The following is a 23,837-nucleotide window of genomic DNA, read 5'->3' as shown; positions in this document are numbered from 1 at the left end:
TTGGGATTACAGAGTAAGCCACCACTCCTGGCCTGTATTATTTTTTATTGTTGCAGTGTTAATGCATTTTTTTCCTGAATATGTCCAATCAGCATTTGGTTGAATCTATGGGTGTGGAACCTGTGGATACAGAGTGTCAACTGTATTTGGTAAGTGATTCAGTGATGGACACTGAACAAATGGTCAATGAGAATCCTCTTAAGTCTAGGGGATATGGTCCTAAGCCTGTCATTCTTTAAGGATCTGACAAGCTTAAACTACTAACAAGGTAAGGATACATCAAAAGTCTTCTCTAATGAGTGCTTGCTCCCAAAGCATTTAGAGCATGTCACCTCCATACCCATAAGAGGAGAACTTGGCCAAGAAGAGAAAAGTACGTATAATGAGCCACACTGAGTTAAACAAAGCTGAACAAAGCATCAGGCTACAGAAGAAGAAGAGTTCTCATCCAATAACTACTCTTCTCTGGCAGAGCCTTCTTTTAAGATTCTGGGCCTGGCTGGGCACGGTGGCTCATGCCTGTAATCCCAGGACTTTGGGAGGCCGAGGCAGGCAGATCACCTGAGGTCGGGAGTTCGAGAGCAGCCTGACCAACATGGAGAAACCCCATCTCTACTAAAAATACAAAATTAGCCGGTGTGGTGGCGCATGCCTATAATCCCAGCTACTCAGGGGGCTGAGACAGGAGAATCGCTTGAACCAGGGAGGCGGAGGTGGCAGTGAGCCGAGATCGCACCATTGCAATCCAGCCTGGTCAACAAGAGCAAAACTCCGTCTCAAAAAAAGAAAGAAAGAAAGAAAGATTCTGGGCCCACTGTATTCACACTGTTAAGTATAGGCAGTGGGTACATTAAAAAAAAAGAAAGAAAAAAAACCACATCAAACTATATTCCTAAGTTTCTTTTCCTACTTTACAGATGGAGGAACTGAAACAACCCAAAGAAAACAACTTTCCCCAAGGAAGCAACATAACAAGAAGGATTCTACCCATTTATTAATTCCTCCCAAAACTACCAGGTAGGGTTCTATTAAAGACATAGATGAAAAATCTAGGTGGCAAGCTGAGTAACTCCAGATAGTTCAAACGTAAGGTGAGTACAGATTCTGATTCACCAGCTCTGACTATACGCAGCCAAGGACTTGAGTATGCAACTCCAATTGGCAAAGAACAATGATGAATGCAATAGACACCAACAATCCACTCCTCTCTCTTCCCTGATAGCTCTCTTTTGGAAGTAGCCCCTGCAGGCAGGATCTGATGCCACAGAAGTCACCATCAGAGGTTTTCACCCTAGGTCTGGGTGTAACTATTGACCTAGAATTTCTGTGCTAGGCAGATCCTTGGGGTCACAGACAATCAAGGATCATTCTTTGCATCAGGATTACCATCTCAGTCACACTCCAAAAGGAAACACTCCAGATGTGTCTTTTTTTTTTTTTTTTTCCAACTATTGTCTTTGGAATCTAGTCCAAAAGCAACTGGGCTCTAGCTTTTAAAATGCACTCTGTGCCCATTAAGTTTTCTAGAGAAAGCTTTCCAGCCTTTTTAAAGATTTTCCTCACAACCGATGGTTGGAATGCAGTATGCTCCACAGATAGACTTCTTGTACCTTTCCAAAGTAAAATCATTTGAAACCCTCCCTCCCCATATATAAAAAAATATATCCTTCCAGCATCATTTGACCGAAGTATAAAGCAACCTGGTTGGCCTCCATGCATCCGATGGCATCTTCCAAGAGTGAAAACTCCACGCAGACATAGCCATAGTCGTAACCTGGGGACAGCATTTAAATACAGACGGGAGTGGTGTTAGTGCCTTGCAAACACAAAAGACACACTTAAATCCCCTGTTTCTGAACCCCTTAAACACAAGCCCTCCCAACTAACCCCTCCCTCCCCTACACTAGGTAAAGTTGCTACCCCAAATAGAAAAAAGTATTGAAGAAAAGTCTCGATGTTTCTGGACTTTGAGATTCATTCCAAAACAGCCTTTTCTATTAACCAAGAAGATCCTTTGCCCTCTTTAGCACTGGTGATCTGGTGAAGGTACCCCAGAATTGGGTAATCCCACAGAGAGTTCACGTGGGGACCCGAAACATTTTAACCACAGGCTAAATCTTCTGGAAAAACAAAGTCGACAAGAGCAAGAAAGTATCTGGAAAAAAAAAAAAAAAAAAAAAAAGGTATCCCGAGAGAAGAAAAAAAGCAATTATCCCCAGGCTATGCTAATAGTCACCACTTTTCAAGCAGAAACCACCTTCAAAGACAGAAGTGCTGACAGACTGAGGCAACTATTCTGTTTGGATACCACAGGAGGCTTCTGGTTGGCAGGGGACAGACCATTTCAGGTCTCCTCTTTTTTTCCTTGTTTCAACTCAAGTCATAAACCAGCTAAAATCTTTATAAAAGGAAGAAGGTGTAAAAGCATAAATAAGTACAAATAACTATGTCCAAAATTGTGCTTATGCACAAAGACTGGTGGTGGGGCAAGCTGGGAGAAAGACAGCAGTTGTTAGCAATCAATACATGTTTAAGAACTGTACAAACCATTAGAGCTATAAAATACCCTTCACCTTACTCCTAAGCAAGTGTCATTTGCAGCACAGGCCTGAGAGTTGTATGACCCACGAGACTGGGAAGTCCTGGGATTTATAGGTTGCTGAACTAGAATCTAACCAGTCCTATAATTTCCCTGATACTGCCACCATGTGACTACAAAAATACACTTGTCAATGCAATGCTCCCCAAGTGGCTTCCATGCTTCCTCCACTGCCTCAGAGGATAAAGAAGCTCATCTCTAGGAATCACACTGTGTAAATGGAACAGCAAGAAAAAGATGTGATGTTCAGATGAGAAGCAAAACTCAGGCAAAGAAAAACACAAAACCCTATGATAATTTTGACCACAAAGTATATATAACAATAGGAAACTGATATCACTGAATCAATATCAAAGATCAATAAAACTAGAACAATAGAAAGTATAAGTTTAAAAACATACCACATTTGGTGAAATGAGTTAAGATTCCTTGTCACATGAAATGAATGGCTTCAAAATGTTTTACTAATAACAATAAACTTTGATTTTAGACTTGTTAAATACTCCAAGTTAACTATGAAACATTACAATGGTATAGGTTGATTCTTGTTTTGAGTTTCAGAAAATGACTAGGAGGAAGAAAAACAATCTACTAGAAACCTCAGCACTACTGTAGGATGAGAAATAGATTTTCTAATCTACTTTTAGTTTTGACCAACGTGGATTAAAACTAACCCCTCCAAACTTACCACAAAATCAGTCTCCTCTGCTTAATAACTCTTTGAAGAAATAAAAGTACTTTAGAGAAACAGCATGCATATCCTATTAACAATGGAAACTGCTTTGTTACTTAATTCCTTTCAAGTGAATCTTCTTGATCAAACTCATTGAACACCTAATACATAAATCACTCTGCATTTTATAAACAGCTCTGAATATTCTTGGGAAACATTACAGAATAACAGAAGGAACTAAGACACCTGTTAGCACCAAATATCCACTGCAAACACTCAAATGCATGTCCACAATCAGAAAGGGTTAGTCATGGAACAAACAGGTGTACTCTCTAGTGTGTTGATTACCGCTACAGAACATATCAATGGAGTACCCAGGTGTGTGGAAAGCAACCCTCTCCATAGCTGCCCGGATGAAAAACATAGAGAACTAATACCAAAACTGGCAAAGCCCTAAGTTTCCTTTCTGTGCTTAAAGAAGTAACTACTGTGGCCCAGAGGAGCACACAGAATCTGTGGACAGAGAGAAAAGATTCATGACAACGTTCATACTTTGCTAAAGGACAAGTAGACATTGGGAAGAAAAAGATACAGAAAACATTATGAGCATCTAATATAGCATTTCTAGACATCAACCCTGCAATACTATATGTTGACAACATACTTCAGATTTAATATTATATTCACAAGCCCAACACTAAATTTATTCTGACTGAAACTTTAGCTATCAAACAAGAACAGAAATTTAAGGTTTAACTATACTGCCTAGAACGTTAAAAAAAAAAAAAAAGGTATTTTGTGTGTTCAAGACTCATGGTTGTGCCATAAGGATTTTCAGCAATTAGCAAACTAGCCTATGAAAGTAAGTAATATTTACATAAAACTTGTTGGTTCAAGATTTTATTCTAAATACTTTGTATATACTGATTTAATATTCACAATACTATCTTAAGAGGTAAATATTATTAACCTGATTTTAGCCATGTAGAAGAAGGCAAAGAAAGGATAGGTAAACTGATCAAAGTAACCAATTAAGTACCAATACTGAGCTTTAAATGCAAGCAGTCCAGATTCAAGTTGATGTTTTTAACCACTACACTCTAGCCTCTTACTCTTCAATAAGATCATAGACCAATTTAAATAATCTTAATTCTAAACTCTAGAAGCCTAGTTACAGAAAGGGTCCCATATGCCTGAAAACATACATCTATGCCCCTGTTAAGAAATAAGCCTAGTTAAGAAATATTCAATTTAGCAGCATAACAGTTGCTTCTATTTTAAATATCTATGGCAGAACTATTGTGAGTAGACCTGAGTATGCAAATTAGAAAGCATTCTAAGGAGCTGATTATACTAGCTCCCAAAATTCTTCTGAAAAGACGAAAACTAAAATGTCTTGTTATAAATGACAGCTACAAAAAATTGTATAGCAATATGGAAAGATACTTGATATAGTATATTTTAAGAGCCTTAAAAATGAATATACCCTTATGGATAATTATGTAAAATGTATATAGGGAAAAAGGGCTGGAATTAAATTGCATCTAACTCAAGGGTTAGAGACAAAAGTCAGCATGTAAGATAAAAACCATGCACTGTCAAAAATCATACTTGAAGACCCCAAGGTGAAGAACAACATACCATCTTTCAATTTAGGTAAGTCCAACATTGCCAGTTTTTCCTCCAGCGCTGCAACAGATCACTTTTCCTTTGGTTGACACCAGATGAAGAGGTTGGCTTGCATTTAAGGGCCATAAGGTATGAAAATATATTGCTTTAAATAACAGAATCACAGCCAGCACAGTGAATGCCCACTCAGAGAAACTTAGAAAAGGAGACAAACTGAAGCCACAGGCGAGTCTCATCCCCACTGCCCATGCTCACTCCAGGAGTGAGAAAACAGGGTGTGGGAAGTGGGGAGGGGGATACAGTTCAAATAAGCACAGGTGGACATACAAAAATCAGAAAATGCATATAATGCAACACAACTGTATACCAAAATGATTACAGTGGTTGTATTGCTATAGTGGGATAATCAGAGACTTTTTTCTTTATTTCCCAAATGTAATTTTACAATTCACAGAAAAGGCACAGAAGATATTCTACCCAGAGACCTAAACATTCTGCCAACCAACTTTGAGATTAGAATTGCTAGGAACCATATGGAATCATCAAGATGGTAAACTCAGTGTTAACCTTCCCATGGACAGACTTATTTTTACCAATGAGAGTAACAAAAAAATCTACTTTATTACCCCTTTCTTCCACTGTCACATGCTGGGAAGAAGTCTGGAGGGTCTTTGTGCTTATTTATATGACTATTACAAAACACAGCTAACTAAATTTTCTAACCTAAATTTACAGATCTCATAGAAATGTGAATACTCCTTATACTTTTTTTTTTTTTTTTTTGAGACAGAGTCTTGCTCTGTCACCCAGGCTGGAATGCAATGGCACACAATCTCGGCTCATTGCAACCTCTGCCTCTCAGGCTCAAGCAATTCTCCTGCCTCAGGTACCTGCAGTAGCTGGGACTACCACGCCCAGCTAATTTTTGTATTTTCAGTAGAGACGGAGTTTCGCCATGTTGGCCAGGCTGATCTCGAACTCCTGAGCTCAGGTGATCTGCCTGCCTCAGTGCTGGGATTACAGGCGTGAGCCACCGCACCCGGCCTCCTTATATTTTTTTTAGGCAAATGAGAAGAATGAGAACAGGGCAAGGGGAAAAAATCTATAAAGGTAACAAATTTCACGTCTTCTCTATCTTCATTAACCATGTGGTTGCCTGTTTCCCAAAAATGTATCTATGATAAAAGCCAACCAGGTGGTTACAGGAGAATAAGGTACACAAAACAAAACCCTGATAAATAGTATTCAATCTCAGAACTAACTCTTCAATCTCTGCCCCTAGAAAAGCTGACTCACGAGATACTGACAAACATAACCCTGCATGGTATAAGTCAATTATTAGTCTATAACAGGCCCAATTTTCATAATAATTATAAGGAATATTTGTTTAGGTAAATGAGATGGATCTTCAAACTGTTCTAGGAAAACCCAATGAACATACCCAAATCCAGCTGAATTTCCCATCAAGAGAGTATTGGTTGACATTGAAAAAGCCCAGAATACACATCCAGAAAGTAAAACGGGGAATCAGGACTTTAAAGAACACAATTAGCAGGAAGGTTTTTTTTTTCTCCTTTTTTTTAAGAAGTCTTTGTCAGAAGGAGTTTATTTTACTGCTATCTTTGAGAGGAAAACACACACACACACACACACACACACACACACACACCCCACAGCCTTTTTCTCCAAACAAAAAGTATTATTTTTGTGAGAACAAAGCATTTTGAATATAAAAGGCACCATGAAACATCAATAGATTGAAGAGGTCTTACTTCTATAGGTCCTGTTTTCCTAATTCCATTTCATTGATAATACAGGTTTTTAGAAAAGTAAAATATCAAGTTAGAGATTTTAGCAAAACCGAAACAGAATTGATCCAGGTATCTGAATTCCTGTCAGTGGGAATAACAGAATAAAGGAGGCTTTGTGCGCAAGATTTCCAACAGGTACTTTGCTCTGTTAAAATCTCATGCGAGGCTGGGTGTGGTGGCTCGTGGATATAATCCCAGCACTTTAGGAGACCAAGGTAGGAGGATTACTTGAGCTCAGGAGTCCCAGCCTCGGCAATATAATGAGACCTTGTCTCTACAAAAAAAACAGAAAAAATTAGCCAGGTGTGGGAGCACGCACCTATAGTCCCAGCTACTTAAGAGGCTGAGGTGGGAGGCTCACTTGAGCCTGAGAAGCCAAGGCTACAGGGAGCCATGACTGGCCTACTGCACTCCAGCCTGAGCAACAGAGTGAGACCCTGTCTCAAAACAAACAAACAAACACACAATCCCACTCGAATTACGAAAATTAGGAAAATATCTGACTCATATGTCAGATATTATCATCAGGGAAGGATAAAATTGGTCCACATGAAACCCATCACCTTGAAATCTTTTTTTTTATTTGAGATGGAGTTTCACCTTTGTCGCCCAGGCTAGAGTGCAATGGCAAGATCTCGGCCCACTGCAACCTCTGCCTCCTGGGTTCAAGCGATTCTCCTGCCTCAGGCTCCCGAATAGCTGGGATTACAGGCGTGCAGATTATTAGGCATGAGCAACTGTGTCCAGCCCATCACCTTGAAATCTTATAAACACTTTCAATTATTTCTCCTTCAGCTATGCATACAAGGGTTGTTTTTTTTTTTAAAGAAAAATGAAAAAAGGAAGATATACACTGATGATTATTTCTTAAATTTTTTTTTCTTTTGAGACAGAGTCTCACTCTGTCGCCCAGGCTGGAGTGCAGTGGCGCAATCTCGGCTCATTGCAACTACCGCCTACCAGGTTCAAGCAATTCTCCTGCCTTAGCCTCCTGAGTAGCTAGGTTTACAGGCATGCGCCACCATGCCCAGCTAATTTTTGTACTTTTAGTAGAGATGGGGTTTCATCATGATGGCCAGACTGGTCTTAGAAACTCCTAACCTCGAGTTATCCACACGCCTTGGCCTCCCAAAGTGCTGGGATTATAGGAGTGAGCCACCTGACCTAAATTTTCAAAAACTACACGTGGATCTATCTTATTTTATTCTGTATCTGTGCCAACTGGTTATTTAAAGAAAAAAATTCGTTTGTTTTTTGCTTTAAGTCCAAAATTAATCGCAGGGCCACTCCATCTTGATGATGGTTCCTCAGGCCCAGGATAACATTTGTTAGGAAACACTCACCCTTACTCAATTTATTTCAATTCCACTGGCAGTAATGGTGTCATATGAGCACAATGAAGAGCAACATCTTTGCCCCAGAGTTTAATCTAATGGAAGTCATGACAAGTACAAACAGTCATAGATCACCTCAAGATGCTACATAAGTCAAAAGGGGGAGTAATTATTCTTTAAAGAGCCAGTAATCAATCTCATTCAACTTTTGTTCACTTAAAAACAAACAAACAAATATACTCAATCTGCAAAGCAACAATCAGGAAAAAGAGAACCTTTGCAAATCTGCTTTTCCCCAAGCAAGAACACTTCAGTCTGGCAGAAAAGATGGTGCAGGCATGACAGAAGGATCAACCAGAACAGCAGCATCAATACTGCAGAACTGTCTATGCAGAGAGGTGACACCAAAAAAACAGAGGTCCCAGATGAGGGACTGTGATCTTCTTTCATTTCTGTATCCCTAAACCTAGCATAATATCAGGTACATCAATTATAATGACCATCATCACTAGAATAACACACAAGAAAAGTAGCTTCTTAGTTCTGTACATTTGCAGAAGCTACAACTAACTCACCATGTGATTGCAGTCAAGCTACGTCTCTCTGGGCCTATGTTATTCCATATGCAAAGCAGCAAAGATGATAAATCCTTTGCAGGGTGGTTTCAGGGATGCAATGAAATAAGCATTATCAGAGATCAAAGATCAGACAGCTGCCTCTGCATTACTGCTTCTCAAATATGTCCCAGTACTTTAGCAGCTGAAAGGCAGTACGAATTTCCTGACTTCTAGTGTATACTAACAACATATCTGCTGCCTCCATAGATTACATGGCTATTTTTATTTTGACTAGGAAGAAAAACATGGCCCATAAACATTTTTTTTCTACTGCCTTAGCCCTGGTGCAAATAAAGGGCAACTCAACACTGTTCTAAAAGGCTCTGGGACCAAGTTCAGTGGCTCACGCCCGTAATCCCAACATTTTGGGAGGCTGAGGCAAGAGGATCGCTTAACCCCAGGAGTCTGAGACCAGCCTGGGCAAACACACCGGGACACCATCTCTACAAAAGGTTTTAAATCAGCCAGGTGTCGTGGTACACACCTGTAATCCCAGCTACTTGGGAGGCTGAAACGGGAGGATTGCTTGAGCCTGGGAGGTTGAAGCTGCAGTGAGCCATGACTTTGCCACTGCATTCCAGCCTGGGCTACAAAGCAAGACTCTGCCTCAAAAAAAAAAAATAAATAAATAAATAAATAAAATAAAATAAAATAAAGGCTCTGGGATGATTCCATAAAGCTGGTTTCTAAGCTGGAAGTTTGCTCAGGATGACAGCAAATCATAGTGGCCCAGATATTCACCTATTCCAGAAGTGAACAAGCATCCAGAGAAGGATGAAACAACTGACATTAGGTGAGACTTGAAACGACCTAGCCATGAGCTAAGGTACATGAGGTTAATACAGCAGAGATGGGTTAAACGGCAACCCCACTGGGCCACTTATGCCCTGTAACCGATATCCAGTGCCCAACTAAAGGCACTAGACACCAGCTGGAGCTGGCTTTTGGGGTCCCATGCTGTGGTATCACAGAAAGATACTTGGTCTGTCCCAGGTTCCTGGCATACAGCTCCTAAAACCCTTGGAATTTCCTGAGTGATAAGGGTGATAGGAGTGTTTTTTGTTCTAATAAGACAACTCTTGTAAAGCCCCTAGATAGCTTCAGGATGAGGGCTACCTAGAAAGACAAAGCCTTGACCAGAAGTTCAAAACTTTCAGTACCACCCACCAACTTCTGATGAGGGGAGAGGGGCTTGAGCAAATCACCCACTGTCAATGATTTAATCAATCCTGCCTACATAATGAGACCTCCATAAAAACAACTACACAAAAGGGCTCAGAGAGCTTCCTGATTGGTGAACACATCTACATGCTGGGACGGTGGCATATTCCACAGGACAGAGACTCCTACACTCAACACTCAGGACCCTCCTGGACTTTGCCCTATCTATCTCCTCATCTGGCTAATTGTATCCTTTATAAAAAACTGATAAACATAAGTTAAGTATTTCTCTGAGTTTTTTGCAGCCATATTAGAAAGTTATCAAATCTGAAGGGGTAGACTGTGGGAACCTCCAATTTTGTAGCCAAATCAGACGTAAGTGTAGGTAACCTTGGGACCTGATAACTGATCATTGCAATTGGTGTCTGAAGTAAGAATGGTCTTATGGGACAAAGCCCTTCAACCTGTGGAGTCTGAAGCTAACTTCTGGTGGTCGGTATCAGAATTACCTGGTATCAAGAGGGGAAAAAAACTTTTATCATCTCTCTGCCTACATGACACAGGAGGCAAACATTGTTCAAAACATCATTCCTGAACATGTTCAGACATCCATCTATCAATTCACCTGGGGCTTGTTTTTCCCCCCACTTAATGCCAGGTCAAGCAAATACCACTGAAATTTCCTTATAGCACTTGTCCTCCAGGCAGCCATTTTAAAACACAGGCCTATTCTTAGTTAAGGTTTCCCCCACAAAAAAAGATTCATTTGATAAATACGTATGTACATCTGTCAAACATATTCATTGTCTGATAAACAAAGTACTTTCTAGTGCTCTTTATTAATACAGAGGCTAAAAAGAAAAATTTTATTTTCTATTATAACAAACAATAGTGTTTTAATTACAGCCATGTGCTGCTTAACTACATTTTGATCAACAGCAAACTGCATGCATATGAAACAATGGTTCCATAAGATTATAATGGCACTGAAAAATTCCTATCACCCAGTGACATCATAGCTGTTGTTGATTTGGTGGCACAATGCATTACCTTTTCTATATTTAGATACACAAATGCCATTGTGTCTCAATTGCCTATGGTGTTCAATACAGTAACACACTGTACAGTTTTGTGGCCGAAGAGTAACAGGCTATACAATATAGCCTAGCTGTACAGTAGGCTATAACATCTAGTTTGTGTAAATATACCCTATGATGTTTACACAATGAAAAAAATCACTTGATCCATTTCTCAAAATGTATTCCTGTCATTATGCAATGCATGACTGTATTTAATAATAATACAAATGAAGGAATAGAAAATTCTGTTCCCTCAATGTAGTATTACTCCATAGTTTTAGAAATTAAAATAAAAGGCCAGGTGCAGTGGCTCACAACTGTAATCCCAGCACTTTGGGAAGCCAAGGCGGGCAGATCACTTGAGGTCAGGAGTTCGAGACCAGCCTGGCCAACATGGTGAAACTCCATCTCTACTAAAAATACAAAAATCAGCCAGGCGTGGTGGTGGGCAACTGTAATCCCAGCTACAAGGGAGGCTGAGGCACGAGAATGGCTTGAATCTGGGAGGCGGAGGCTACAGTGAATCGAGATGATGCCACTGCACCACTCCAGCCTGGGTGACAGTGGGAGAGACTCTGTATCAAAATAAATAAATAAAATAAAATAACGTCTGTTAGCACCTTTTTGGGGAAATTTTCTTGGGAGGTTTGACTTAATACTTTATTTCTAGAGTTGGCATATGCACGTTAACTCATACTTTGGAGTTGAAGAAACATATCCCTGTACTTACACAAATATTATTATTATTTATTTATTTACTTATTTATTTATTTCTTTATTTTGAGACAGTTTCGCTCTTGTCGCCCCAGGCTAGAGTGCAATGGCACAATCTCAGCTGCAACCTCCACCTTCCGGGTTCAAGCGATTCTCCTACCTCAGCCTCCTGAGTAGCTGGGATTACAGGCGTGTGCCACCACACTAGGCTAATTTTTGTTTTATTAGTAGAGATGGGGTTTCACCATGTTGCCCTGGCTGATCTTGAACTCCTGACCTCAAGTGATCCACCCGCCTCGGCCTCCCAAAGTGCTGGGATTACAGGCATGAGCCACCGGGCCTGGCCCACAAATATTATTTAACTGATTGGCATATAACCTATATTGCTGCCAGAAACTTCTGTAGCATGGAGTACAATATAATATACCTGAATAATATTTTCTTTGACTTTCAGACAAACAAAGGCAGGAAGTTGTTTCGTTTGGTGCACAAACCCAGTTGATAAGTCATTAGGGAAAATCTAATGAAGATTTTGCTATGTGATGATTTTCCTACCCTGTCACAATCATTCAGGGACTTTTTAAAAAAAAAATGACATTATCTAGTCATCTTTCACCAGAGCTATGAATTCCTGCTAGTCCACAGCCCACTCAACACAGCTCCTGGACAAGGAGATTTTTTTTTCTTTTTTTTGAGATGGAGTCTCACTCTGTCACCCAGGTTGGAGTGCAGTGGTGCAATCTTGGCTCACTGAAACCTCCACAATCTTCTCAGCTCAGCCTCTGGAGTACCTGGTACCACAGGCGTGTGCCACCACACCCAGCTTATTTTTGGCAGAGATGGGGTTTTGCCATGTTGCCCAGGCTGGTCTTGAACTCCTGAGCTCAGAAAATCCACCTGCCTCAGCCTCCCAGCATATAGGGATTACAGGCATTAGCCACCATGCACAGCCAGATTTTTCTACTACATATTTGATAATTATGAAAACTCACTACTAATAAATGCAAAAGCATCTGTGGGCATTCAAATTAAACACCAGACAAAGGGAAGATTTTGTTTTGTTGTACTTTTTCCTGCTCCTTCTACCTCTAAAGCAAATGAATGAACCATAAAATATATAGATCAAGTCGAGGAATATCTTTTTTCTCTTTCCAGGCCAAATCTAGTTCTAAAAAATAGTGGTTTAAAAAAAAAAGAAGGCCAGGCGCACTGGCTCACACCTGTAATTCCAGCAATTTGGGAGGGCAAGGCAGGACGGTTGTTTGAGCTTAGGAGTTCAAGACCTGCCTGGGCAAGACAGTGACCCCCATGTCTACAAAAAATACAAAAATTAGCCAGGTGTGATGGTGGGTACCTGTGGTCCCAGCTACTTGGGAGGCTGAGGTGGGAGGATCCCTTGAGCCCCGGAGATTGAGGTTGCAGAGACAAGAGACTGCGCCACTACACTCCAGCCTGAGCAACAGAGTAAGACCCTGTCTCAAAATACTTTTTTAAAAAGCAGTAGGCCCAACACAACCAAGAGAACAAGGAATCCCACAGCAAAACCAATACTCAACAAAATCAGTAGAGTCCCACAAATGATATAACACCATCATTTCCCTGTCTTGATTACCAAAGTATATTTTGAGATGGCTTGGAAATCAGGTTTCAGATTGTTCTAAACATCTCAAAGTGCTCCTGATCATTAAAAACATTCTCTTTGATGACCGGGCGTGGTGGCTCATACCTGTAATCCCCACGCTTGGGAGGCCAAGGTGGGTGGATCACCTGAAGTCAGGAGTTCTAGACCAGCCTGGCCAACACGGCAAAACCCCATCTCTACAAAAAATACAAAAATTAGCTGGGCATAGTGACAGGCGGCTGTAATCCCAGCTACTCAGGAGGCTGAGGCAGGGGAATTGTTTGAACCCAGCAGGCAGAGGTTGCAGTGAGCAGAGATCGCATTATTGCATTCTAGCCCAGGTGACAGAGTAAGACTCTGTCTCAAAAAAAAAGAAAAAAGAAAGAAAGAAATTTACAAACTCAGCCAGGCACAGTATCTTATGCCTGTAATCCCAAGACTTTGGGAGGCCGAGGTGGGCGGATCACTTGAGGTCAGGAGATCGAGACCTGCCTGGCCAACATGGTGAAACCTGTCTCTACTAAAATTACAAAAAATTTAGCTGGGCGTAGTGGCGGGCACCTGTAATCCCAGCTACTCGGGAAGCTGAGGCAGGAGAATCACTTGAATCTGGGAGGCGGAGGTTGCAATGAGCCGAGATCATGTCACTGCACTCCAGCCTGGGCAACAGAGCAACACTGTTCCAAAAAGAGAAAAAAAAAAGGAAATTTACAAACTCTTAAATACACTGTAAGGTGGAAAATACTATTTTTAAAAAATATATGCATCAGAGGCCAGGCATGGTGGCTCATGCCTGTAATCCCAGCACTTTGGGAGGCTACTTAGGAGGCTGAGGCAGGAGAATTGCTTGAACCCGAGAAGCAGAGGTTGCAGTGAGCCAAGATCGTGCCACTGCACTCCAGCCTGGAGGACAGAGAGAGACTCTGTCCCAAAAAATAATAATAAAATAAGGCTCACACCTGTAATCACAGCATTTTGGGAGGCTGAGGCAGGTAGCTCACTTGAGCTCAGGAGTTCAAGACCAGCCTGGGCAACATGGCAAAACCTCGTCTCTACAAAAAATACAAAATAATTAGGCATGGTGGTGCATGTCTATAGTCCCAGCTACTAGGGAGGGTGAGGTAGGAGGACAGCTTGAACCTGGGAGGTTGACACTGCAGTGAGCCGTGAGCATGCCAATGCACTCCATCCTGGGCAATAGAGCAAAACTCTGAAAGAAAAGAAAAGAGAAGAGAAGAAAAGAGAAGGGGAGGGGAGGGGAGGGGAAGGGAGGGAAGAAGAGAGAAGAGAAGAGAGGAGAAGAGAAGAGAGAGAAAGAGACAAAAAGAATGGCAGGTAACACTAAAGAATAAATCACAACTTCTTCACAGTTAGAGAGTATGGTTTAATGTTTTGGGTTTTTTTTTTTTGTTTTTTTTTTTTTGAGACGGAGTCTTGCTCTGTTGCCCAGGCTGGAGAGCAGTGGCGCTATCTCGGCTCACTGCAAGCTCTGCCTCCCGGGTTCATGCCATTCTCCTGTCTCAGCCTCCCAATTAGCTGGGACTACAGGAGCCCGCCACCACGCCTGGCTAATTTTTTGTATTTTTTAGTACAGATGGGGTTTCACCGTGTTAGCCAGGATGGTCTCGATCTCCTGACCTCATGATCCGCTCGCCTCGGCCTCCCAAAGTGCTGGGATCACACGCGTGAGCCACCGCACCAGGCCAGTTTAATTTTTTAAAATGGGCTGGGCGCAATGGCTCACATCTGTAATCCCAGCACTTTGGGAGTCTGAGGCGAATGGATCACTTGAGGTCAGGAGTTTAAGATCAGCCTGGCTAACATGGTGAAACCCCGTCTCTACTAAAAAAAAAAAAATACAAAAATTACTTAGGCTTGGTGGCAGGCGCCTGTAATTCCCGCTATTCGGGAGGCTGATGCAGAAGAATCACTTGTACCTGGGAGGTGGAGGTTGCCAGTGAACCAAGACCGTGCCACTGCACTCCAGCCTGGGTGACAAAGTGAGACCCCATCTCAAAATAATAATAATAATTTTTAAAAATGAAAATATAACATTTTCTATACATAACACAATGTACTCAACTGAGACTAAGAACAATCAACTCATTCTTAAGGCCGGGCATGGTGGCTCATGCCTGTAATCCCAGCACTTTGGGAGGCCGAGGTGGGCGGATCACAAGGTCAGGAGATCGAGACCATCCTGGCTAACACAGTGAAACCCCGTCTCTGCTAAAAATACAAAAAATTAGCCGGGCGTGGTGGCAGGCGCCTGTAGTCCCAGCTACTCGGGAGGCTGAGGCAGGAGAATGGCGTAAACCCAGGAGGCAGAGTTTGCAGTGAGTCGAGATCGCGCCACTGCACTCCAGCCTGGGCGACAGAGCGAGACTCCGTCTCAAAATAAAAATAAAAATAAAAATAAACTCATTCTTAAAAGAGTGAATACATACAATTCAGTGGTATATTGACAAAGTAGTGCAACCATCACCACTATCTAGTCCTAAGAAGGCTTATATTTAAATCAGACAGAAGACCTAAGAGATAACCTAAGCAAGAAACATGGAACCAGGCAAAAATTAATTTACACTGCAAGGGTAGAGAATGTAACCTAGAAACAGTGAGCAGCATAGGTCGCATCAGATGTTCTGTTGCAAGCAGAAAGTTAAAGGAAGAAGCCAATGTCAATGTATTTTTAAATCCTGTAAACAGTTTTTATAGATGGCCTCTATCTGGTGCTCATTTAAGGTAATTATATAAATAAATTCCCCTGCCTAGACTGAAGCTGGGAGTCAAGCAGCCCTTGCACTATACAAGCTGAGTAATGACCCTTTTCTTCTTGTCACTGTAGCAGAAGTACCTCTTCAGTGGCTTCTAACTACCAAAAGGCATAGGAAGCCCCATACAGCCTTATCAAACCTGGAAGACTCAGCCAAGGCTACCTGAGCATTTGGCAAAAGAGGTAAGTGAGGACTATAGAAGCCAACAGCAATTCTATCTAAAGAAGGGTGAGGGAACTCAGCAAGGCAGTGGAACTGACAGAGGGCTGTAAACAGAGTTCAAACACCTTCCCCAACCTCAGAGAGGCAAATTCCATCTCAGCTAAATGGTTTTCAGGAAAAGAATATAACCTGCCTGTGTCTCAAAACTGGTAATTGGCATCCTCTTCCTCAGAGCCATTTAGCTGAGATGCCAGAAGATGCAAAATCTGAAAATTTCTTTAATTAGTATCCTTCTTCTTGGCTTTATCAACTGCCGAGAATTCTGTGCTCAGGACCGTGTCCTTGTCAACAAACAGTAAGGCTGACTACAAGATTTCTGCCTTGAAAATTTATGTTATGTTGTGATGTGATGTGATGTGATGTGATGTGATGTGATCTCAGCACACTGTGACCTCTGCCTCAGCCTCCTGAGTAACTGGGATTATAGGCATACACCACCAGCCCGGCTAGTTTTTGTATTTTTAGTAGAGATGGAGTTTTGCCATATTGACCAGGCTGGTCTGTAACTCCTGGCCTCAAGTGATCCACCCATCTCGGCCTCCCAAAGTACCAGGATTATAGGCGTGAGCTACCATTTTATTTTACATTCACCATTTTATTTTTTTGAGACAAGGTCTCTCTCTATTGCCCATGCTGGAGTGCAGTGGCATGATCTTGGCTCACTGCAACCTCCACCCTCACCTCCCTAGCTCAAGTGATCTTCCTGCTTTAGCCTCCTAAGTAGCTGGGACTACAAGCATGCACCACCACATCCAGCTAATTTTTTTTGTATTTTTTTTGGAGAGATGGAGTTTCACCATGTTGCCCAGGGTGGTCTCGAACTCCTGAGCTTGAGTGATCCACTGGCCTTGGCCTTCCAAAGTGCTGGAATTACAGGTTTGAGCCACTGTGCCCAAAGGGAAATTTTAAAAATAAAATAAATAAGCCAAATCCCAGGTCATTCCAAAAATGACCAAATTAACCCTTGTTCCAGGACCTCTCTCACCAGGATCACCTGATCCCTGCAGCACTGAATCACAGATTCTTCCCTAGGCCAGCCAAAGCGTCCATCCACTGCCTCCACAAGACTAGCCCAGCCCTATTAGTGTCTCCTGCCTTCCTAAACATTTTGATTTTTTAAGCTCAGCCACCTTAAGGAAACTAAGTTTCCTTAAATTTCAACTGCCACATCCTCCCCGAAGGTTGTATCAAACCTGATAGGACTCCTGGTTAAAAACAAGAACTTCTGCTGTTTTAGAGATGTGACAAGTAAAAATGATATTTTTCAATCAGCCTATCGTCATCTTTTCCCTAAGAAACTAAAAGTGTTTACATATTTTGTAAATGCCAAAAACACTGCAAAATGTGTATTTGCACTTTTCAATTATAATTTTTTTTCTAAATGATGTTAAGCTATTCTGTCTTTAGCTCCTCCACTTGGGATACCATAAACTATGCACTTTTTTTTTTCCTTTTTTTGAGACAGAGTCTCACTATATTGCCCATGCTGGTCACAAACTCCTGAGCTCATGTCTCGGACTGTTGAGTAGCTAAGACTACCCGCACACATCACCACACTCGGCTACTGTGCATGTTTTATATCATCAGTGTCAATTCTCGAGTTTCACAATGGATTTCTATCCCTACATTGAAAGATTCCCTCTGGAATTTTCTTCATAAGGAAGTTACTTCTGTTATATTGACACAGAAGTAAAGACTCAAAATATTTCAATTGTGAATAATGAAAGGACATGAGCCTGTTACCCTTAAGAAATGTAAAGGGCAGCTGGCCTCAGTGTCTTACACTTGTAATCTCAGCACTTTGGGAGGCCAAGGCAGGAGGATTGCTTGAGCCTTGGAGTGTAAGACCAGCCTGAGCAACAGCGTGAGACCCTGTCTCTACAAAAAAAAAAATTTAGGCCAGGCGTGGTGGTTCATGCCTGTAATCCCAGCACTTTGGGAGGCCGAGGCAGGTGGATTGCCTGAAGTCAGGAGATTGAGACCAGCCTGGCCAACATGGTGAAACCCTGTCTCTACTAAAAATACAAAAATTAGCTGGGCACGATGGCAGGCCTGTAATCCCAGCTACTAGGGAGGCTGAGGCAGGAGAATTGAACTCAGGAGGCAGAGACTGCAGTGAGCTGAGATTGCACCACTGCACTCCAGCCTGGGTGACTGAGAGAGATTCTGTCTCAAAAAAAATTTAAAAATAGGCCAGACACGGTGGCTCACATCTGTAATCCCAGCACTTTGGGAGGCCGAGGTGGGTGGATCACCTGAGCTCGGGAGTTCAAGACCAGCCTGGCCAACATGATGAAACCCCGTCTCTACTAAAAAAATACAAAAAATTAGCTGGGCGTGGTGGCGGGTGCCTGTAAGCCCAGCTACTTGGGAGACTGAGGCAGGAGAATCGCTTGAACCCAGGAGGCAGAGACTGTAGTGAGCTGAGATCACGTCACTGCACTCCAACCTGGGCAACAAGAGTGAAACTCTGTCTCAAAAAAAACAAACAAATTTACATTAACCAGGCATGGTGGCACACGCCTGTAGTCCCAGCTACTCAGGAAGCTAAGGTGGGAGGACTGCTTGACAGGAGGTCAAGGGCAGCCTGGGCAACAAAGCAAGACCTTGTCTCTACCAAAAAAAAAAAGAAAAGAAAAGAAATGCAGAAGGTACAGGGCCTTTGCTACAACGTCACTTTCAGTAGACCCAAAATGCCAGGCAACAGACCAAGTGACTGACCTAGTCATTGCAAATACTCACTTTCCAAGAAGAATTTTCCTTCCCAAGAATACACAGACTGTCCATTCACCACATGAACACTGACGGGCTAAAGCAAGATATTGCTTCTTTCTACTAACACCACCTTAGTAATCCTCTAACTTTGTGACATTAGTTAATAAACCAGTACTAAAGTAATTCTGTAGCACTTCAGTTACTATAATTACTTTCTATGTTTGAGCCTTATTAGGAAACATAATCCAGAAGCTGTATCATTTTTGCTTAAATGATATAAATCCCTTTTGGAAAAATATCACAGCAAGCTTATATACTACGTAGTATGCAAACAAACCTAAAAATCAAAAGCAATTCTGCCTGCATTCATATGTCACAGAAACACTGTGTGAATGAGAAGATCTACAACCATTCCAAGATCTCTGGAGGAAGTATACTATATATAAACAGAAAAAACAACTAAGTTATATGTCCTTAGTTACATATAACTAAAGTCATAAGGTAGTACCAACACTACTCCAGCTCCTTCTCCTGCTATGCAGAGCAGGAGAACTGATATTAGGTAGGCAAGGCATGTGATCAGCACTGGCTCCTAAAGCACATAAGCATTAGCTTTGTCTACTTACAGAAGGTCCACTTGCTTATTATTAAGTCACTTTTAAACTATACAAAAGTTCTAGAATAAAGAATCTAAACAAACACTTTATCTACTGCCAGTGGTCCTCAGGGTACATTAAAAATATCTGGAGGACTTCTTAAAAGCACAGGCTACTGGGCCCCACCCCAGAGTTTCTGATTCAGTAGGTTTAGGATGGGGCTTAAGAATTTGGATTCCAACAAGTTCCCAGGGGGTAAAGAGATGATGATGGTCCAGGATCCACTCTGAGAACCACTGCTCTATAGTTTACTTGACATAAGCTGTTGATTGCAGTCTTCAGCTTACAAGGTTTCTGCTGATCATTTAAAAATAAAATATAGGCCGGATGCAGTGGCTCATGCCTGTAATCCCAGCACTTTGAGAGGCCGAGGTGGACAAATCATGAGGTCAGTTTGAGACCTGGCTGGCCAACATGGTGAAACCTCGTCTCCACTAAAAAATACAAAAAATTAGCTGGGCATGGTGGCAGGCGCCTATAATCTCAGCTACTCCGATGGCTGAGGCAGGAGAATCGCTTGAACCCAGGAGGCAGAGGTTGCAGTGAGCCAAGATCGCGCCACTGCACTCCAGCACTGGTGACAGTGCAAGACTCCGTCTCAAAAAAATAAAAAATAAAATAAAATAAATCAGTTTTGTCAGTTTTTCAACTTTTTATTGGAAATAATTTCCAAGTTACAAAAAAATTGCAATAATAATAGTACAGGGAAAAGATTCATATATGCTTTACCCAGGTTCAACTTTTTTTTTTTTTTTTTTTTAAGATGAATTCTTGCTCTGTCGCCCAGGCTGGAGTGCAATGGCGTGATCTTGGCTCACTGCAACCTCCGCCTCCCGAGTTCAAGTGATTCTCCTGCCTTAGCCTCCTGAGTAGCTGGGATTACAGGCACCCGCCACCACGCCCGGCTAATTGTTGTATTTTTTAGTAGACAGGTTTCGTTCGCCATGTTGGCCAGGCTGGTCTCAAACTCCTGACCTCAGATGATCTACCTGCCTTGGCCTCCCAAAGTGCTGGGATTACAGGCGTGAGCCACCGCGTGTGGCCCCAGATTCAACTATTAATAACATTGTGATCCATCTACTTTATCAATACTCTCTTCCTTCCTTCTCCATTTATAGCAAGTATTATTTTCGAAACCATGAGAGAAAGCTGCATACATCACAGTACTTTACTTCTAAAAACTTCATTATGTATTTTCTAAGAATAAAGATACTCTCAGCCGGGCATGGTGGCTCACGTCTGTATTCCAGCACTTTGGGAGGCCAAGGTGGGCAGATCACCTGAGGTCAGGAGTTCAAGACCAGCCTGGTCAACAAGGCGCAACCCTGTCGCTACTAAAAAAAATACAAAAATTAGCTAGGAGTAGGGGCAGGCACCTGTAATCCCAGCTACTCAGGAGGTTAAGGCAGGCAGAATTGCTTGAACCCAGGAGGCAGAGGTTGCAGTAAGCTGAGATCGCGCCATTACGCTCCAGCCTGGGTGACCAAACGAGACTCCGTTTAAAAAAAAAAAGAAAAGAAAAAAGATGTTCTCTAACATAACCACAGTAGTTATCAACTCGGGGAATTTAACATTGATACATCATCACCACAATCAAGATATAGAACAATTCCATTATACCCAAAAATTCCCTCATGCTTCCGCTTTATAGTTAACTCCTCCCCCAATAACCTGGCCACCACTATTTCCAATCCCTAAAATTTTGTCCCTTCCAGAATGTCACATAAGTGAAATCACACATACACATATAGTATGTAGCCTTTTTAAAAAATTGTAAGCTGGCTGGGCACAGTGGCTCACGCCTGTAATGCTAGCTCTTTGGGAGGCCCAGGCAGGTAGATCACCTGAGGTCGGAAGTTCAAGACCAGCCTGGCCAACATGGCGAAACCCCGTCTCTACTAAAAATACAAAAAATTAGCCAGGTGTGGTGGCACACACCTGTAATCCCAGCTACTTGGGAGGCTGAGGAAGGAGAATCGTTTGAACCCGGGAGGTGGAGGTTGCAGTGAGCCGAGGTCATGCCACTGCACTCCTGCCTACACGACGGGAGCAAGATTTCATCTCAAAAAAAAAAAAAAAAAAAACAAAGTAAGCAAATACACATCAAATAAAATGCATCATTTTAAAGTGTACAATTCAGGAGCATTAAGTACATTCAAAATGTCATGCAACCATCACTACTACCTAGTTCCAGAACACTTTTATCAGCCCCAAAGAAGTACCATAACCATTAGGGAGTCGTTCCCCATTCCCACTTAGCCCCTGGCAACCACCAATCTGCTTTCTATCTCTACGGGTGTGCCTTCTCTAGATATTTCATATAAACTGAATTGCACAATATTTGGTCTTTTGTGTCTGGCTTCTTTTATAATGTTTTCAAGGTTCATCCAACTTGTAGCATACATCAGTATTTCATTCCTCCTTATGGTAGTGTATATATCCTTATGAGTCTAGTTTCTTTCACTCAGCATATTGCCATTGAGATTCATCCATGTTGTTAGGTGCATGAGTAGTTTCTTCTTCATTGCTGAGAAGTATTCCATTTTATATATATACTAGTTTGTCTAGTCACCAAAAGACATTTTACTCCTGGTACTTTTTCCAGAAATAATCATATAATTCAAGGTAATTTACAATTCATGGGGTTATAATGTATTTGTAAATGGCAAATGAAAAATTCAAATATACACAACATATATAGATCCAAAATCTCTTATCTACAATTCCAAAATCCCATAAATGTCAAGTTTTTTGGTAAAATTCAACAAACTCATTTTGAGGCAAATCCTGGCCTATACTATGAGTCTTTATTTACTCCTGTTAGTGAGAATATTAATAATTTTGCAGCATAAGTATTATGTCTGAGTACACATTCCCCTGGGAGATATAATTCCCATATGATCTATGTAAACTACATTTCTATAACTTGAAAAATTCATAAGCTCATTTAACCTCACAGGTTCTAGATAAAATTGTGACCCTGTACTTATACAGCTCTAGAGGAGACAAAAATTACACTAATACATTACTAGAGTCAACGAAGAGGCGTTAATCTTCTCTCCTGTGTTATAGATCAGCCCTCCATTACATCAACTAACAGGACAGACTGTACTCCACAATTCCCCTCTTATGAGCAATATCCATCCTGCATGGTGTCTGCAGGTCATCACTCAGCCTAAAATATTTATTACCAGTTTTCACCTATGAATGTCACCTTTTTGGCTGTGCATACTGGTTCACATCTGTAATCCCAGCACTTTGGGAGGATGAGGCAGGAGAATCACTTGAACCCAGGAGTTCAAGACCAGCCTGGGAAACATAGTGAGACCGCACCTCTACAAAAAGTTTAAAAATTAGCATGCCATGGTGGTACGCACCTGTAGTCCCAAATACTCTGGAGGTTGAGACAGAAGGATCACTTGAGCCCAGGGGTTTGAGGTTACAGTAAGCTATGATCGTACCAATGCACTCCAACCTGGGCAACAGAGTAAGACCCTTTCTCTTATAAAAAAAAATTTTAAAGTCACTGTTACTACTAAGATTCACATTTTTTTTTCTTTTTCTTTTTAAGAGACAAGGTCTTGCTATGTTGCTCAGGCTGATCTCAAATTCTCAGGCTCAAAAAATTCTCCCATCTCAGACTGCCAAGTAGCTAGGACTACAGGTGTGCAACACCATGCCTGACTACCACATATGATCTTTTAACAGTAAACACTATAGTTCTTAGAACATCTGATTGTTCCAAGACATATTCTTCAACAGATATGTAAGACCTAAGCTGCACTGCTGTGAAACCTACACTACCCTTTAATGTTCCTCACCTGAGGGGAAATCACAGCTGCTCTTCACATACACCATAAATAATAATCTATTCCATGCATATAGGGAACCTACTGAGTGTCAAGCACTGGTGGAAACAAGAAGGAATAAGGCTCCTGCTGACATTCCTCTCTAGTGAGAGAAATAAGATACACAAAACCACGGAGAAAAATATCAGTGATAGATCCAATATCACTGACAGATTCAATCCAATCAGTGATCAGTGATACATCAGTGATAGATCCAACTGAAAAATACCAGTGATAGAAATATCCAATCAGTGATAGATCCAAACAAGGATATGATGGAAAACAACTGCCCGATGATTTTAGATTTGAGGGTGACACAAGGCCTCAGAGACGTGAAACTGAAGCCAAGAACTAAACCCCAGAAGACAAGTAAAGATCAGAGAG

At 41.6% G+C, this 23,837-nt stretch overlaps 1 protein-coding gene across 30 annotated transcripts in view; it reads right to left on the bottom strand.

Moving 5' to 3' along the window:
- Nucleotides 1–23,837, bottom strand: part of RBM6 (RNA binding motif protein 6) — a 136,238-nt gene that overhangs the window by 74,736 nt on the left and 37,665 nt on the right. For 17 of the 30 annotated variants that reach the window (XR_010155210.1, XR_010155212.1, XR_010155211.1 and 14 more), the window contains one exon: nt 1,701–1,774. The exons of 10 other annotated variants lie outside the window; for them this stretch is intronic. Coding sequence is in view for 8 of the 20 variants with exons in the window: in XM_016941128.4 (XP_016796617.1) it covers nt 1,701–1,774 (74 nt within the window). In the remaining 12 variants the exon portion in view is untranslated. Of the gene's footprint in view, nt 1–1,700; nt 1,775–4,913; nt 5,042–8,055; nt 8,142–19,457; nt 19,585–23,837 lie in introns of those variants that run through there. 3 more of the 30 variants (XM_063805806.1, XM_063805805.1, XM_054681889.2) reach the window with 3 other exon arrangements.

The sequence above is a fragment of the Pan troglodytes genome, chromosome 2 (genome assembly GCF_028858775.2).
Source record: "Pan troglodytes isolate AG18354 chromosome 2, NHGRI_mPanTro3-v2.0_pri, whole genome shotgun sequence".
Taxonomy (NCBI): domain Eukaryota; kingdom Metazoa; phylum Chordata; class Mammalia; order Primates; family Hominidae; genus Pan; species Pan troglodytes.
Note: the sequence above shows the minus strand (reverse complement) of the source record. Positions and strands in the feature narration are given on the sequence as shown.